At 40.8% G+C, this 17,810-nt stretch overlaps 1 protein-coding gene across 1 annotated transcript; it reads right to left on the bottom strand.

Moving 5' to 3' along the window:
* Window positions 1–3,951: 3,951 nt before the first annotated feature.
* Window positions 3,952–15,272, bottom strand: LOC131288811 (uncharacterized). The gene is made up of 5 exons (XM_058317988.1): window positions 15,215–15,272; window positions 4,806–5,005; window positions 4,453–4,730; window positions 4,115–4,293; window positions 3,952–4,043 (listed from the first exon to the last, which is right to left on the bottom strand). The coding sequence occupies exons 1-5, from the start codon at window positions 15,270–15,272 to the stop codon at window positions 3,952–3,954; spliced, it is 807 nt and encodes a 268-aa protein (XP_058173971.1).
* Window positions 15,273–17,810: the final 2,538 nt, after the last annotated feature.

The raw sequence follows: 17,810 nt of genomic DNA, 5'->3' as shown, positions 1-17,810 counted from the left end.
GCTGAATGGTTTGGAGCCCAAGCAAATGACAGCGCGAAGGGTAGGGGGGAATTGGAGCTGTGGGGTCGTTTACGAAACGTCGCACAGCAAGGCGCGTAAACTTACGCTGCACACCTTCCAGCCTGTTCATTGCTGTAAGTCCCGCAGGGGTCCACACAACACAGGAAGCAGCAGTACAGCGCCCTCAGACAAGAGGGGTCCCGTATTTCCACTGACATGCGCGTTATTAGGCCAAGTGCCCTGCTCGCTCTGTCCACAACGGAGTTAATGTGGTCAGTGAAAGTGAGTCGGTCATCCAGCCACACCCCGAGATCCTTCACCACAGATACTCTCGGAAGTGGAGTGCCACAAAGAGCGTAATCAAAACGGATCGGATCTCGGATGCGGCCAAACAACACAACGTTACACTTGGACGGGCAGAGCACCAGGCCGTTCACGATGCACCAAGCTGAGAAATCGTCAAGGGATCTTTGGAGGGAATGGCAGTCTTGGAGGGAGGAAATAGGGAGGAAAATCTTAACATCATCGGCGTATAGTAAGTGCCCCTCACCAGGAAGGACACCCACCCACCAGGAAGGACACCCGCAGTCATTGATGAAGATGGAAAGCAGGAGAGGACTTAGGACGCTCCTCTGAGGGACCCCAGAAGGACCCGCAAAGGGAAGAGAGAGATGATTCGCCACTCTAACCCTATAGGAGCGATATGTGAGGAAGGATTTGAACCACGAAAGCAATGGATCGCCCACACCGTGTCGCTCGAGTTTTGCCAACTAAAGGTTATGAGGTAGGCAGTCAAATGCAGACTTAAAATCTGTATAGACCACATCTACCTGGCGTCCAGAGGAGATGGCCGGGTACAACCGAACCATGAGCGACATAAGATTTGCGGTGGTAGAACGGCGGGGCATAAAACCATGCTGGTGAGAGGATAAAAAGGAATGGATGCAAGGGAGCAGGAAGGAATGAACAACAGACTCGAGGACTTTGGAAACGGAAGATAGGAGGGAGATACCTCGATAGTTGGAAGGAGTTGATCGACATCCTTTCTTATGGGTCGGAACTAACCAAGCTGCCATCCACATCACCGGAAACACCCCTTCTCGCAAAGATCGCGAGAAAAGGCGAACCAAAATCGGGACGAAAGCAGTCTTGCAGCTCTTTAACACATACGAAGGGATGCCATCAGGACCAGGAGCAAAAGATGTCTTCAACTTAGTTAGGGCAGTCAGCACGGACTCCTCAGAAATTGTAATGTGATTTAGGGACATGTCGGAGTAAGGTATCCGAGCAAGTCCCAATGAGAGGGACGCCGTAGAGCATGCGGGATCGACGAACACCCTGCGAGAAGTGTGTTGCGAACAGCTCACAAATGCTGGAAGGGGTGGAGGCAGTAGATGAGCCAGAGGATAAGGAAGGGGGGATTTGGGAGTTACCCCGACGGGAGTTTACATGGCGCCAGAACGACCAGGCGTTAGACGTGAAGCGAGCCTGCAACCGACAAAGGTGCAACCCGTAACGGATGCGGTTGTATGACCGGTAAGCAGAGGCGGCGTATTTAAACACTTCACGACGGAACGGGGTATGATAAGCGTGATAAACGCGTTGAGCACGCTTCATGTCGGCCTTCAACACACGAAGATGTCTATCTGACCACAAAGGACTAGAGGCGGGCAACATAGAGGAAACAGCGATGTTAATACAGAGTTAAAGGTGGAGACAGCATCATCGAACGTTGCAGCATCATCCAGGAAAGACCAGTCGGTGTTGAGGAGTAAACGGTTAATCTTCGCTTTGTCCAGCTTTTGGAAGCAAAGCGATCGTGGCTCACGACGGCGAGTGGACGCACGTCTCGCTATGGTAGCGGGCGGAATCAGCAATGTAACATCGAGGGCCGGGTGGTAGCGGTCCTCAGGGACAAGCGGGAGCGGTGCGGGGGTAACGGGTGAGTAAACAGCGGCTGCGTTTGCGTTAGCAAAGATCAGGTCCAACTGCCGGCCTTCCAGGTTTGAGATGCCCGATAACTGCAGCAGATCGTTCTGAGCCATATCGTCGGCAAGCCGGAAGTTGCCGGAAGTGACGCGGTGCGGTACGTAGGAGGTCGGTGAGGATGGGGCAATGCGCCAGCCTAGTGATGGGCAGTTAAAATCACCGAACAGCAGCAGCATATCGCGATCTACCATCGTTGCTTGGATATGCTCGATGCAGCTATTCAGATCATCCCAAACGGCTTCTGAGGATCTGATGGTGGGGGGGATATAAACAACCCCAACGTAAAGCGAGGATCGCCCAAGCTTTAAACGCACCCACAGGAGTTCGAGTGAGTTGAACGAGTGCAGCACCAATGAGGATACGTAATTGGACGAACAGGCGATGAGGACACCACCACCACGAGATCGAAGGCTGTCAGTCCTAAGACATATTTGGTTTAATTTGTGCTTTGGCGTAACTCTAGGTTTTTGTTTTGTCCATTTCATGTTTAGACACACATTCAGAACGCCACCAACGATACTTTTGTGCACTGCAAGATCGAGTTCGACAATAATCTGGCGACCACTCATGTGGTTGTTGGTAGTTTCCTCTCGAATTTGTCCTTTTTCCTGAACTTTTAGTTTCGTTCAATTCCCTTTTGTTCGCTTCTTAATCCCATACTGCTACGGATTGTTTAGATAATTCCAAACAGCATTTTCAGATCTATTGATTTTCAGGGCAAAATCACAATTACTGAGACCAGTATCCACCAAAACTTGGATTTGGATATTCTGCAGCTCGTTCAAGCGTTTTGCCTTTCCCATACCATGACAAATTAACTGTTTTTGCGAAATCCAGGAAACACAGCATACAACATAAATACCAGGTGAGGTATATAAAAGCATAACATATTCAGCCATCTTGCGAGCTTTCAAAGAAAATCTCAATAAAAATGACTGCGTCTAAACGATTGCAAAGCAACTAAAGCAGGAAATATGATCATAATTCTACTACCAAGTAAACAACGCTAGAAAACTGTTATTAGTGTGTGTAAGCAAGGCAACGGATCTCACTACTGCATGCATATAATATTTGATTTGTTGCACCGAACTGTTACGATCACGACAAAGTTTATAAATGCGGCCAAACATTTGCATCGCACTGTATATTAATAAAAAAATTACGTTATACAACGCATAGCCTTTCATAATGGAGGCGCCTAGTAGGGGACAAAGGCGCTGAGGATTGCTGAGGCGGTATATATAGGCTGAGAAATAAATACAAATTTATGACTCTTGTCTCGTTATAGATTAGTTTATTGTAATCGGTAACATGTAATGTACAACAAAATTATCATCGCACTGTCGTAATTACGATAATAGATTTAACTACAAACACAATCTGTCATCACGAGCGCAGTACTGTCGCATTCGTTTACACCTAGTCCGATCGATGACACGGTTTTCTCCTTAATTCCTATATTCCAGATTTCACCGTAATTATGCTGTAACAAATGGTTTTCCCGCTCACATAGCTCTTTTGGCCACGTTCCGTTTTGTGCCACAGAGGTTAATAATTTAAACTTTTTAAAAATATACTTTAAATACATTTACATTTGAATCATGCATTCACGCTTCCATTCCGGGATCTCGTTGTGCTAAAACAACCGGCCCAAGGCACACAGCTTTTCGTTTGACGAAACATACTATAAGCGCAATAAGAAGCAAAAATCACCAAAACGACCCATGACGTGAACGGATCGCCAATCCTTAGACGGTACCATGAGATGGAACAGTGTAAACAGTTGATCTTGCAAGGAGCGAAAAACAACATGGCAACAGTCCTCGCTGTCGTAGCATCGCTTGGGAGAAAGTAACGGGAAGACAAATTTAGGCTAAACGTTTCATCTACTTGACGCTAAAAGGCATTCTTTAAGGTGGGTCCCAGAGAGGGCTAGCGGCGCCTTTCTTCTATCTGCCATTATTAGAACATGCTCAGCATTCGCGCAAATACTGCAGTGGTAATGGTGAACACGAACACTTGGAGCATGGCCGCATTCACACGGAAGGCCCCACCTAAGCGAAAGAAATATTTTGGATTGGAATCAGAAAATGATCAAACACGTGAAAGTTCGAGCCGGACTTACCAACGTAAGGCATACTGGTTTGTAGCTTATAGTCGGTCGTCGGTATCGTCACCACGCACTCGATGTCCATATTCTTGTTCTGATCCGGCAGTATGTACTGCACACTAACGTTGTAGTAACCGGTATAATCCTGAACCTGTTCGCTCACAACGACGTCCGATACCTTTTGTTCATCGATCCTGAAATGATTCAAACAATAGAATAAGCTATTTCGCAACGCAAAGTTTTCATTACGAAGGGCCTTTAAGATGCCGTTCTATTGCTGAAAAATTATCCAAATAGTGGAATAAATCTTTATGCTTCTATGTTCAGAGCAATCCCGTCATTTTCATACTTACAACAAGGAAACATCCGGCAGGGGATATATTTCTCCAACATTGCAGAACACCACCGTGCTGCCATTGGTTTCCCGCTGGTAGCCCAACGAAAAGTCGGTCTCGGGGACGATGATGTTCAGATGGGCCGTCTTGGTGTCGAGACCGGCGTACGTTTGGACCTGACAGGTGTAGTTTCCGGTATAGTTCGCCATGGGATTGATGATCTTCAGGGAGCTGTATTTGTGCAACCGATCGTCCGACTCCGAGTAGTTTATGTCAATGTGTCCTTTGAAAGAGCTCTGAAATGATCCAATAAAAAAAATCACAATCACTCATAAATACAATTACACCGTTGTCAAAGTAGCTTCACTCACAAACACAACGGGGTTCCTCGTCGGGATCCACTGGTAGATCGTCAGATCGTTGTGCTTCCATTTCAGCACGAAACCCTTCGTTTCGCTTTCGTCGACTTCGTAATCGCAGCCCAGGATTAGTGGATTGCTTTCACTATTTTCCCGATTCACAATGAAGGAAGCCGGTACCCGTAGGTCGCTGATTTGAAGGCAGGTAGCGACTGAAAAACAAAACGAAGAAAAACAAGATTCATGTTTAATTGAATTACAACATAATAATGAAATGTACAATATAAAACAATGTAACAGAAGGGAACATTAATAACTTTGGTTTAAAAAACATAATAATATCAAATGACTTTCAACTATACACGATATTCAATATATTCTCCTGCAAATTCAAGCACCAGTAATTTTATAACACTAAGTCTGAATTGATTTATTTTTTCCATATTTTACAAATCAATTATAGCACTATTTTATTAATGCTGTTTTTATTTATTTTTAACAGCTTCCAATGTTTTCCAAACCCGATTTATGCGGCAAGCATGACTTCCATCGCTATTTGTTCTCAAATTGGGAATCCGGCATTGACCTGTGCGAAAATAGACACGTTTTGCTGTTTTTTTTACATTTAATAGCACCAAGTATCAAAATAGTTGGGTTTAGATCTGGAAAGTTGAGAAGCCTATCTTTCTAGATAAAAGTCAGACAAATTCGCCCATTATCAGTTATCAGGAGCAAATGAAATGTGTTATAAGGTGTTTAAGCACCTTATCATTTTTCCTCTTAATTTTTTCAATGTTCTTTTGCTGTAAAAACCATTATGGAATTAAAAGCGTTGTGCTTACCATATTTGGGTAACAACAAGCGGTGTTGGCTGTTTTTAAATATACCTGCGTAAGTTCATGGTAATTTTATTATTAAAATAAGGAATATGTTTACACCTATGCAACCGCCTATTTTGAACATTCTGGAACTGCTGCTACAGGGCAAATATCTATCATAGAAAAAGACAAACGCTCTTTCAGAAAGTCATAAAAACGTGTTTCACCTCATCGCGGAACTTTTGATCTTTTATTAAATTTGAATAATGAATGGCAACTACCGTAGAAGCACCATACTTGGCGCGGGTCCAAACTTGGCGCACTTTCTAATATTTTCTTCGATATTAGACTATTTCCAAAACATTTCAGCCTAAAATATGTAGTCAAATATTTGTTTATGTTTGTACAATACTTCCGCATCAAAACATGTGATTGATTTTTGGTTATTGAATGTAAATTTAATTAAATGAAAAATTCCATCCTACAAGCGCGCCATTTTTTACCCGCGTTAGCAACGCTGCTAAGGAGTGTGTTCAACTGTTTCCAATAATTTAAAGGCAAAACAAATATTATCAATGTTTTTTTTAACCGAAACTGTTAAAATGTAAGTATTTCCACTGAATCGTGGTTAGATTCGGTGCTTTTTGAGATATTTATGCTAATTTGAAGCGACAACATTTTGCGCCAAGTTTGGCACACAATGTTCCTAATTATTCTCCGTGGAGAATATGAATGTTTGCGCTGCTAGATATTTTTGAATCATAGAAGGCTTTGATGAATGTAGATTATACAGTCTGACAAGAAAGTATCCGTACAGTCATCAATTTCAACTTTAAGCCTAGTTATCTCAGTGACTACGTGACCTAGCACAAATATTTAAACGACATGTCGTAGATAAACTTCTATTCTATCCAATGAGGTCTTAACATTTCAAAAAAGTTACTTGTAGGTCACTTTGCTCTAACGAAACCCCAAAAAAGGCCCAAAATCGATGACAAAAAAGTATTCGTACACCCGGCTTTCTTGACCAAAAACACCGGTTTGGTGAGGTTCTAGTAGTCAAAGTATCAACCTAGCTATTATTTCGAGTTATTAAGGGTCTAAAAGAATGGCGGCATCAATTTTATATCATCATTCAACGTGAAATGGCCAGTGAAACTTGGCATACAGCTGCAACCAATAGAGAGCTATCTTTTTCATGTGATGTCAAGGGAACCTAACATGGCAAGTTGATGAACTCTGTGGCAAATCTCATGCTAAGTCTCAGGAACTTATAATTTGTCGAATTAACCAGGGTACAACTAGACTAAACCCTGCAAACAGACATCTTTCGTGGTTAGTCAATCGCTATGAGGGGGTGATTGCTCGAAAAGCTATGAAGTCCTCCATACTTAGAGTTCTCAAACATGACGAACGAAGTGTCTAGATCACCAATCATATGATTTGGATTACAACTCTTAAGAAGGATTTTTGGAAATAACAATAACATTGCATAATTGTATGTTGCAAATTATTCGTTTCTAAGATTTCGTTTCTTTTGATACCATTGGCGTGTCGGCACAGTGTTTTATACACTATATACAGACTTCATACATACAAAATTAAGCAATTTTGGCCAAAAAAACGAACAACAATAGAGACGTAACGTCGAACTCAATCATCAATATGAGCAACGTTGTTCCAACTATAAAACACAGTAGTTGAGAGTATGTGTTATGGTGCTCGGAGGCCATTAATCAAACTGGAAACATTGAACTAATTATAAATCATCTGTAGGACATGGTCTACTTCGCCCATTTTATTCTTTGGACAAGCCAACCCTTGGTAAAAGTTTAGATGTTCTACAATGTTCTCTCTGAGTAAAATAACGATCCTAAGAATAGGTCATGTATTGTCCAAGAGTGACCACTTTATGAGATCATACAAGTGTTGACGATAGTCGAAAAGTGTCCGGAATCGATCTCTATACAACATTTGTCGAAAGATGCCTAGATCTACCATCAACGGAACATTATCCTGATCTTAGTAGACATCTTTAGAACTATTATGGAATCGGGTCAAATTTCCAGCATATTTCGAAAAGAAAACTGGTAGAAATTATTTCTTGGCACTTACAGGCTATTATTGAGGCAAGTGGCATTGATTGCACCATATTGGCACATCATGTACGGATGGCACATCATCAATACTCGTCATGTACGGATACTTTTTTGTCATCGATTTTGATCCTTTTTTGGGGTTTCGTTAGAGCAAAGTGACCTACAAGTAACTTTTTTGAAATGTTAAGACCTCATTGGATAGAATAGAAGTTTATCTACGGGATGTCGTTTAAATAATTGTCCTAGGTCACGTAGTCGCTGAGATAACTAGGCTTAAAGTTGAAATTGATGACTGTACGGATACTTTCTTGATAGACTGTAAAAGCTAGGGAAGAGATAGTTTCATTTGCGCGAGATAAGCCAAAGTCCCCGGCAAAAAAAGCCAATTTGATTTTTTAATTGCTGTTCAAATGTGTTTCTATTGTTTTAAGTTGACTTTTGAATAAAATTGTTGTATGTCATGAACCTACATCCAATTTGTTTTGAGTGCGCCAAGTTAGGAACACATCGCGCCAAATAAGGAACATTGAAAAAATCGTGCGCCAAGTTAGGAACATAATGTACCACACAAAGAGTTTCTGAAACATGAAGAAATATTAATTTAAGAGTTTCTCACTTATTTTTCTTATATTCTATGGTAGTTAGGCCAGCACTGTGCAAAAAATGGTATGATTTGACGGAACATTGCTTTTGTTATTAATTTTTTTATGCAGAATTTCCTTAACTGCGCCAAATATGGTACATCTACGGTACATAGATTATTTTTAAAATATGCAGAGAAGGCGTATTCACTACAGCTCGATGAAAAAAGTGTATGAAAAAAACATTGGACGTAATTTACATATTATACAAGTATTGTTTAGGTGTAGCAACAATACTTGAACAATCTATTTTGGCTAGAAAATGTGCAGTTTGTAATGAAGAAAATGGATTGGATAGTTCCAATAATCAATCGTAAATTAATAATAAGAAAACAAAGATATGCAATACTCAAGTTTTTAGTACAATTATCTTTTCCATACTACGAAACTACACCGAAAGTTATATGCTCATAGTACCGTATTTTTCCGTCCGTTAACGACCCTCCAAAAAAATATATTCAATGTTTATGAAACAAATTGATTTTTTTTCTAATTTTCTACAGTTGTAACAATGTTATACGTGTTTTAACCTCCACTCTATGATCGAATCGAAAAGTTACTACCCGTGTATAACGACCCCCTTAAACGAACTTTTAACATTCTTGAACTAAAAGGGGGTCGTAATACACGGAAAAATACGGAATATATGCTTCACTATGATACTGTGGAGGCTAGGAACAGGATGCAACACAGCACCATTAGAGGAAGATTCTAGTAATCCTTCAGCTCAGACACTAGTGAAAAGAACTATCGCCTGGCTACAGCAAGTGTGGTCAAAAAGCATGTAAATTAAATGGCCTACCATAGATTTATATGCTCAAACATCATAGTCAATTGAAAAATCCCAATCAGTTGAATAAACAAATATGTTGCGCGCCATCTATAAAGCACCTACACTTCAAAAAAAAATTGTGGAAAAAACAATGAGTAAGTTTTTCCAGGATTTTTTATTGGCAAACTGATTCAGGGTGAGATTGACGCCCCCAATCTTCTGGAACTAATTAACTTTAATGCTCCCTCTAGACAGCTCCGCACCTCGGAAGTCCTAAGAACAACCGCCAATAGTACGCGCTATGGCCAGTTCGCTCCAATGACCGCTATGAGCTACACTTTCAATAGAGCTTACTACGCCTTCAATTTTTGTGATAACATTAATACTTTTAAGATGCGCCTGACAACGGACCCAAATTTTGTATAAGAAGTATGTATTTTGTTTTGTCGCGTTTAAGATAGATTTAATTACTCATTGGGACTTTGTCTGTCCGTTGAGTTTACACTCTAAATAAACAAAACTAAAGATACTCGGTATCTTATTCTAGAAAAATATTTGATGTATAAATGATCTCAATTATAGCATTTTCATAATGACATAATTTCAATAATAAATCAAATAGAACTCATGTCAAATGATTCAACAACTATCCCTAACGATGTATGTCTAGAAATTCATATCCATTAAAAATGTGTTGCCTCATAACCGGTTTGAAGACTGACACTGAGTCGGAGCCGCTGCAGCAGACGAAAATAGCGTAACAACTATTCAAACCAAATCGGTAAGCATCGCGCAACTGGCCAAGCTGTGAACTTTGGTTAGAATAGTTGTAAAAACATTACCCCCTCTCTGACACCAAAAGAGTGCCTACGAACGGTATTATTCAGCAAGCCAACAACATCCGGATAGAGAGCTACTAATGGATGGACAAATAATCAACCGAGTGTTACGAGCGAACCATAAATCAAACGCAATAACACGTCGAGTTGATACGAAGTGAAAAGTTTCGCTAGGTAGTGGCAGAAGAGTACGCAACAACTTTAGAAAGAGAAATTATTACACACGGTCGATCGAAATCGTTTTCAATATTATATCGCCGTATCGTCACATCAAAAAGGGGAATAAACATGGTTTCGACGTTAGGTTCATGAAAATTTAACATTCCCCTCGACAGGGATTACCGTTTGAATAAATCAATAATCGTTAGATTAATGTGTTACTCTCTCAAAAGCGTGGGTTCGAATCGCAAACAAGATCAAATCCACTGTTGAATGAGATTGAATATCCTATTTATCAAATTTTTCCAAAATTTTCAGAATTCAAATGTTAAAAATTTGGTCAACAATTAACATTAACAAGAAAGATAGTAAAAGACCAGGTAGCTCCATTAAGATGATATATCTTCTTCCATGAAGGCAAATTTTAGCTATTTTGAGTTTCAAAATTAAATTTTCTTATCAATATAGATTATAATTATCGTATAAGAACAAACAGCTCGTGGACCGTTTCATACAATGATTCAGATGCTTATTGCTAACGAGGAAATCTAAAACTAGGACGATGCCATAAAAAGACACGCTTGAAGCAAATGTTGGCCAACAGTTTCCATTTCGCTTCAGGTACTATTTTGTGCTCTGCATTCGTCGCTTCAGAAATATCCAGCTCGGGCTAGAAAAGGGCAAGATATTTTTACAGCCTACAATATTCAGCGCCAAATGCAGGTGGATACGGAAATGACACCATAAAATGGGCGAAGTGAGCAAAATATCGCTAATGGAACGGCAAAGGGGTTTCTTCCGGCAACAATTCGCTCCTTCGTCGGTCGGTATATTAAGGTCACGCGAACGCACACCCTCTTTAATTATGTTCCAGCACATCCAGGCCACATGTTCAATCCTACAACGACAGCAAGATAAACGGAAAGTGTAATAAATTTCACATCGAAAATGATTGACGTAGAACGGTTGGTTTTTACCGATCGGACCAACCCTCGTTTCCTTGCGGTCGGCGGGAACTTAGCGAGGGCGAAGGAAAAGTGAGCAATCACTGGCTAGCAGATGGTTTGAGCGAATTTTCCGGTCGCTCTGACGGGAAAACGACTACGCCGTTGGCCGGTGTTCAAGTGTACATCGTTTTCCAACGCTTCTCCAACGGCCATACCGAGGATCTGTTGCTTCTGTTCGAAAAGTCATCAACTCGCACACAAAGGCAATAGTACACACAACATTAAGTTTGTGTAGCTGAGGCAGGAACATTTAGCGACTTTACGTAACGCCTCAAGGTGACGATGAGTTATTATGGCACGTTTGAACAATTTTCCACGGGCTTTGTACCGATGCAAAAGGGGCGATTGGAAAAGCGCTCGGCGAGAAAAATGGGTTCGGCTCATGCAATTACATGCAATGCGTTACATGTAAATATACGTTTGCCAACAATGATGACCGGGAGTGCTGGCGAAGCAAAGGTAATTTATCACTTCCTAGATCGAAGGGCAACTCATCCACCCGACTGCATCGCGCGGCTCAAGATTTGCCAGATCCCCGATGCAATCTACAAATACGAGTGCATGCGGAATCGATTTACCTCGTGGGAGTCGCATTTGTCGCAAAAGTAGTCTCGAATCGGGAGTGAACAGCATACCAGTCCAATGAATAAATTGAGCTGCTTCGAGAGGCCATTTAGGGAGGCCTCAATGCCGTTGGAGTTCTCCATGCCCTGATCGGGCGAATCTACCGATCGTAGCACAGTTCACAGTGCGGGGAATTTTCTAAAAATAAGCTTCGCAAACGACAATTCCAAACCATCTTCCGGTCAAACACACTCGAAGAACGCACGCTTCTACAGCAAATGTAAAGTCAAGAAAACAGGGGGGGCAGTTTGTGAAAAGTGTGTGCAAATTTTTTTCGAGAAATAGAGCAAAATTTCCACTTCTTTTTGCTGAACGCGTTTAATTCCGTGAGGATGGAAATAGTATGAAAAATAAACATACGTGATGATGGAAATTATGTTAATCATTTAAAGAAGTAGCCCGTTTCTTGCATAATTTATTTCATAATTTTATGATCACAGTCAAATTGCTCGGTTTAGTAGTAGAATCATCGAATGTACAAAGATTCTCGTAAACCGCATTTATTTTTATGGTATACAATTAGAATTCTATAGTGGCTCTTCGAAAAATGTATATGCCTTTAATGTGGCACATTTTAACTAACAACACTCGAGGAAAATATTTAATGGTTGTATGTTTGTTTACAAGACAAACAAATGGACTAACATTGTGAAGGAATCTATTTTGCCTCCAAATGGCATCCGTATGTATATTTATGTAACTTTCAACGAAACATTAAGCAAGTCTAGGTATGAAAATTGTTCAAATAAATAACTTCTTACTCTTAAACGTGGGTTCAAAACCAACTTTGGCGTGTTATTTTTAGGTAGAAACAAAATCCGTTCCGTACCATCGTACCATATCGAAGGATTCTGAGGGCAGGTCAGATTTGGAATCTGTATATCAGAGGGTTTTTCTCATAGATGAAGACAAAATTGACTTCAAGTTTATTCCAGAGCAAACATTTCATCTTGCCTTTGACAGGAGCGTGTAACCTGTTATTTATACTAGGTTTTTTTTTTTTGCAACAGCGATTCCGGAAAAATAAAGTGATTCAAATTCAAGGAAAAGTTAAGCAATTAGCATAAATATTTGATAGTTTTGTATGAAAATTGTTGTGAAATATTTTAATTTTAGCCTTCGGGGATTTCGTTGATGTGTCAATGCAACACCAAGATACCTTTTGATTGGATCTTAGTTTTTTATTCTTTTTGGTCCTAGTTTTTGTATATAAGTATAAATAAAAAAGACAATATATGATTCGAACTTGATGCAAACAGTTCTTTGAATTGTTCCATTGATTATTGTATAAGTTCTCATAAAATGTAATATGTAATTACAAATTTGAAAATTAAATTATATTCTGCGGTTGTACCCGTGTGGAGGGACTAATTTAAAGGTGACGTTGAAAGATAAAAATAGATTTTTTGTTTAACATTTTACTCAACACAAGACACGGGTCGATTGTTCTACCATGACTTCATCCTGGAAAATCTTCCAACGTGAACAGAACAACTAGATGTTCAAAGGTAAATGTTAATTATCACACCGTTGAACTTGCCAACATTCAAGCTACAAAACCATAGCTGAACTAATTAGCACTTGCAACCAACTCTCATTGAATAGTCGTTTGAGCTCCAACACCGTTTTTTTTTCATTCGGATTCGGAGTATTTCATTCGGATGTTCATAAACATAAACTATAAATCGCCATCGGCTTGAGTTACAATCATTACATTACAGTTACATTATTACAATTTCCTTCTAACATGCATCAAACTAACTTATACCAGATGTGTAACGAGAAAATGGGTTAACAAATTCCAAGTAGAGAGAAACAGAGCCTTGTTTCTATTTACGAAGAATACTTCTAAACCAATTTTTTGCAATGCAAAAATTAGCATTCCCTTAAATGTTGCTTCCATCACAAGCTGTTGAATACACACGAAAACAAACACAAAACTGTTTATCATACATAAATTTCAAACATCATAACCGAGGTGAACTTATCTTTCTGCATACTAGAATACATTGCTTTGAAATCATGACAAAATGCATTTTTGCTGTCATTTTGAACACTCTTTTACCACGCTATAACTGCGGTATTTCAAATCCGTAAACGGCTACTTTTAAGTATATTTGTTGGTTATCGGTTGGCAGTTTTGATTTTTTGGTACACCTCTTGGTCATTCCTGTAGGTCGGTGTAAAGCAAAAAAGATCGAAATGAACCGAATTTGAATTCTTTTTCAACTTTTATATTTTCAAAATATAAAATAAAAAGTGTGTGCTAAAAAGTTCATACATAAAGTCACCTGTAAAACATAATTTGATATTGTTAAGATGACAAATAGCGCCACAAATTATGGCGCTTGAAGTTGTGAATTAAATTTTCCATAGATTGGTTCCTGTTTTGCGCTTTGTTCCATTATTCCGCACGCGAGTGTTTCGATGGGTTATGCGATAAGCATGACTATGGATCTTTGAGGTCGAATTTAGGTCGTGTAGTTGCAAAAACACGTTTTTATTATTTAAATGTTGATTCGTATATTTTTATGGATCTATATCATACAATAAATATACGCACACTTTTTACGGATTTATTTTAATAAATGTATAAAATAAAATAAAATAAATGTATAAAAGAAATAAAGTTCTCTGTTTTGCTTCACATCAGCAGCTAGCGGAATAATAGAGAGGCCATCCAAAAATAAATAACGCCAACAATATTCAATAAACATACTAAAAAGTACCCTTTTACAGATTTGAAAAATCTAAAAAACAGCGAAGCTATAACGTGTAATAATCAGTCAAAATGACCGATAAAAAGCACTCTGGTTCTCGGGAACTGATCGAACAGGAAATGTTTTAGATGTAGCTATGGATTTAAAGAATAGCTTTGTTTAAATATTCAGCCGTTTCGAGATATTAAAGTCGTAAATTTCGTCGCGGTCAAATTGGACGTTGTTTGCAATCTAGTCTAGTGTTATCTACAGCTAACTTTTTATCACTTTGCATAACAGAGCATAAACGCCAAAAGTATTAGATTTCTTCTTTAAAAACACATCAGAGGCATTCCAATGCTTCAGATCGAAATAAGAAAACATTCAATAAACTTGAGCTGAACAAATGTGATAAATAAAACAAAAAAAAAATTCAAGGTTGAAAAATGACGCAAATAAGCCATACAATATGCTTTCCCAAATACATGAAACTCATTTTCTGATTTATCGTACCAACATTCAGCTGTGACACGTTTTGGTCGAAAACAAATTAATTTGTGGTTCAAGGTCTAATTAAAAAACTATCAGAAAAAAACCGATAAGTTTTTCACGGACGTGGCTTGGTCGGTTCAGTCACCCCCGATTTGTTGAAAAAAAAATCCACACTTCCCAAGGAATGTAAGGTTGCTTTCGCCCTTTCACCCCTGAAACTATCCGCTGAATTCCTAGAGCGTGAAGTCGGTTTCATCGGCGTTAAAATTACCTTGCAGGAAAAGAAGCGTTAATCCGGTTACGAAAATAAGTCCCCGCTGTTTATCCATCGTCGAGACGTGTCCGGTTATCCCCGGTGATCCTATAAACGTTACGTCCGATTAGCCGGGTAGGGTTTTCCTTGGGCGGTTTTCCTTCGCTGCGGGACAATGTCAGGGCGGACGAAACTCGACCCTGCGACGAAGATGATAGGCTGTTTGTGCACCCGACGTTAATGTCAAACACACGCGCACGTGCACACACACGCACACACACACACACACAAAACAGATCACGCTCACATTAACCGCTCCTGTAGTGCGAAGACCTTAGAGATAGACCCGATGGACACCACTAATCTCCCTTACGATAGCGTATTTTAATGGTTTTATTTTGTTTAATTTTGTTTACTCGAACACCGGGCGACGTTCCTCTGAGTTTTGCGCTCGAGGTGTTATATTCTGTGTGTGTGTGTGTGTTTACACTCGTCGGGATCGTTTCTTTCCCCCCGCAACTAAATCCGTGTTCTCACCAATCGTGCCAATTAGCGCGTATCGACACAACGGACCAGGAAAGGACTCCGGTTGACACCAGCAACTAACAAATATGTCGATCCCCACCAGTTCCGGCCTGGCTCCGGGCAACCGATACTGGCTTTGCACTCTGATTTCCTTCTGCTTTTACGACGCTGTGACTACACCATAATGACGCACGTGGTACGATGATGTTGTTGATGACAGTGATGGTGATGATGGTGATGTTGATGATGGCACAACTCTCGGATGATGCGGTCGGTTTTTCGCGCGCGCTCGCTCACTGAGTCCACGTCCGGTGTTCGGCATTCCCAAAATAACACATCAATAAACCATCACGCTCGGTCGCCTTATGATGTTCGTCCCAGCCCCCCCTCCGGGGTATCACCTCTGCACCCTCGGGAAACGTGAAACTTTTATTTACTATACGTTCAATCTTCGTCCCTCCGTCCGAGGACACTTGCCTTTCCTCCGCTGCTCTTTTCGCTTTCTTTTTCACTTCCGCTTCCCGTTATGCACGGCGACACAACATCACAAATCAAGGCCTAGTATAAACACACACACACACACACAGAACTCAAAGGATTACTCAAGTTTTTCCTCAATAGAAAAATGCACAGTACGTTAAAAAAAATGCGCTAGCAAAATCTTCGTGGTATTTTAATGTAAAACTACTTAGAAAATGTACTTCAATCATAATAGTTTGGAAAAGGCATATTGACTTAAATTCACTAAACCGATGTTAAATTTAAGAAAACGCAATCTATTAGACCACGTAAAAAATTCTTAATTGAAAATAAACTTACTGACTATAAACGATAACAAACTGGACAAATACTAGAATTACGAATTAAACTGCCTATTCCAACACCGACGGCGTACCCCGTAAAGTTGCTTCACAAATCTCCGATATTTTTAGTACATCCCGACGTGCAGTGCAACGGCAACCACCACTTGTTTGTTTTCCCAAGAGAGACCCCTAAACTTTTCCTGGCAAACGTTCACGCGTATGCCAGCATTCGCATGGTGTGCAAAATTTCTGCCACCGAAAGATCGGGAAATCTCCGAAGGAAAGCGGCCGCAAGATCGTGTCGCCGCGGTGGACTGAATTGGTTGTATATTATTTTTCACACTTTATTTCGCAAGGACCTGGGGAGGATCTGGTACGAGGGGTCGGTTGGCTCACGGTCTTCCAAATTGCGATGCCGACCCAGTGCACACTATAGAAAGATGATCACTGCCAGTTTCACCAGCTTCACGTTCTATACCACCCCCGAGGAATCGTCCTCAAGTCGTCGGGAAGTAGCAAACGATCGACGTTTCGAGTGGTAAGGATCACGCACTATGATTGTTATAACTCCTCTTACGGGGTTTATTTGTGTAGATTAGAATCGTTCGACAGTCACAGATCGCAAGAACAGCAAAATCCCTTTTTAACGACCCAGTATAAACGCCACTTACGCAAACGGTCACGGTAGGACTGATCCGTACGAACTCCGACAAGAAACTGGCTGGCGCAGGAAGCAACACCAAGCGGCCCCATTGGAGACTCTTGCCGACGGTTTCATACTATCCGACACACCAACACAGCGACACCACCGGCTGTGTTTGGTAAGGCACGGCCGAGGGTGAAGTATGGGTTTTATATTTCCCGCCGACGGAAATCAAGCACCGTGAGCCGCACCAGTCCACCTCATCATCGTCGTGAGCTCAGCCATGAAGGCAGAAGCTACAAAGCCGCATCCCACAGATAAAGACGGCCGCCCAAGTCCGAGCATCGCACCAACACTACACTTGACTTTTCTTTCCCTCCACCCTTTCCACGGCCCGGCCACGGTAGCACTTCTTCCTTCCTTCCTTCCGGACAAGCGGCCCCCCGGCCACCATCCCCGTGGCGTCCCCCGCTACCGTTCCGGTTGATAGTGACGGTCGCAATCATACGCGATTCGCTCACAAAAAAAAGAGGAATAAGCAACTGGTAAAAATGGTATACAATTTCTCCCGCGCAACACCCCAAACCGACGGTGTTGCTTTGAAGCGAGGATGGGAAGGCCCGTATGGAAGGAGTGAAGGGAA

Source organism: Anopheles ziemanni, chromosome 3, assembly GCF_943734765.1.
Source record: "Anopheles ziemanni chromosome 3, idAnoZiCoDA_A2_x.2, whole genome shotgun sequence".
Lineage (NCBI taxonomy): Eukaryota > Metazoa > Arthropoda > Insecta > Diptera > Culicidae > Anopheles > Anopheles ziemanni.
Note: the sequence above shows the minus strand (reverse complement) of the source record. Positions and strands in the feature narration are given on the sequence as shown.

Excerpts from the sequence above, each read along its gene's own strand:
- LOC131288811 (XM_058317988.1), bottom strand. The coding sequence starts at position 15,272 with ATGGATAAACAGCGGGGACTTATTTTCGTAACCGGATTAACGCTTCTT. Across the intron at positions 5,006-15,214 it reads AACGCTTCTTTTCCTGCAAG|TCGCTACCTGCCTTCAAATC; the intron begins GTAATTTTAACG and ends TTTGTTTTTCAG. Across the intron at positions 4,044-4,114 it reads AACCAGTATGCCTTACGTTG|GTGGGGCCTTCCGTGTGAAT; the intron begins GTAAGTCCGGCT and ends TCTTTCGCTTAG.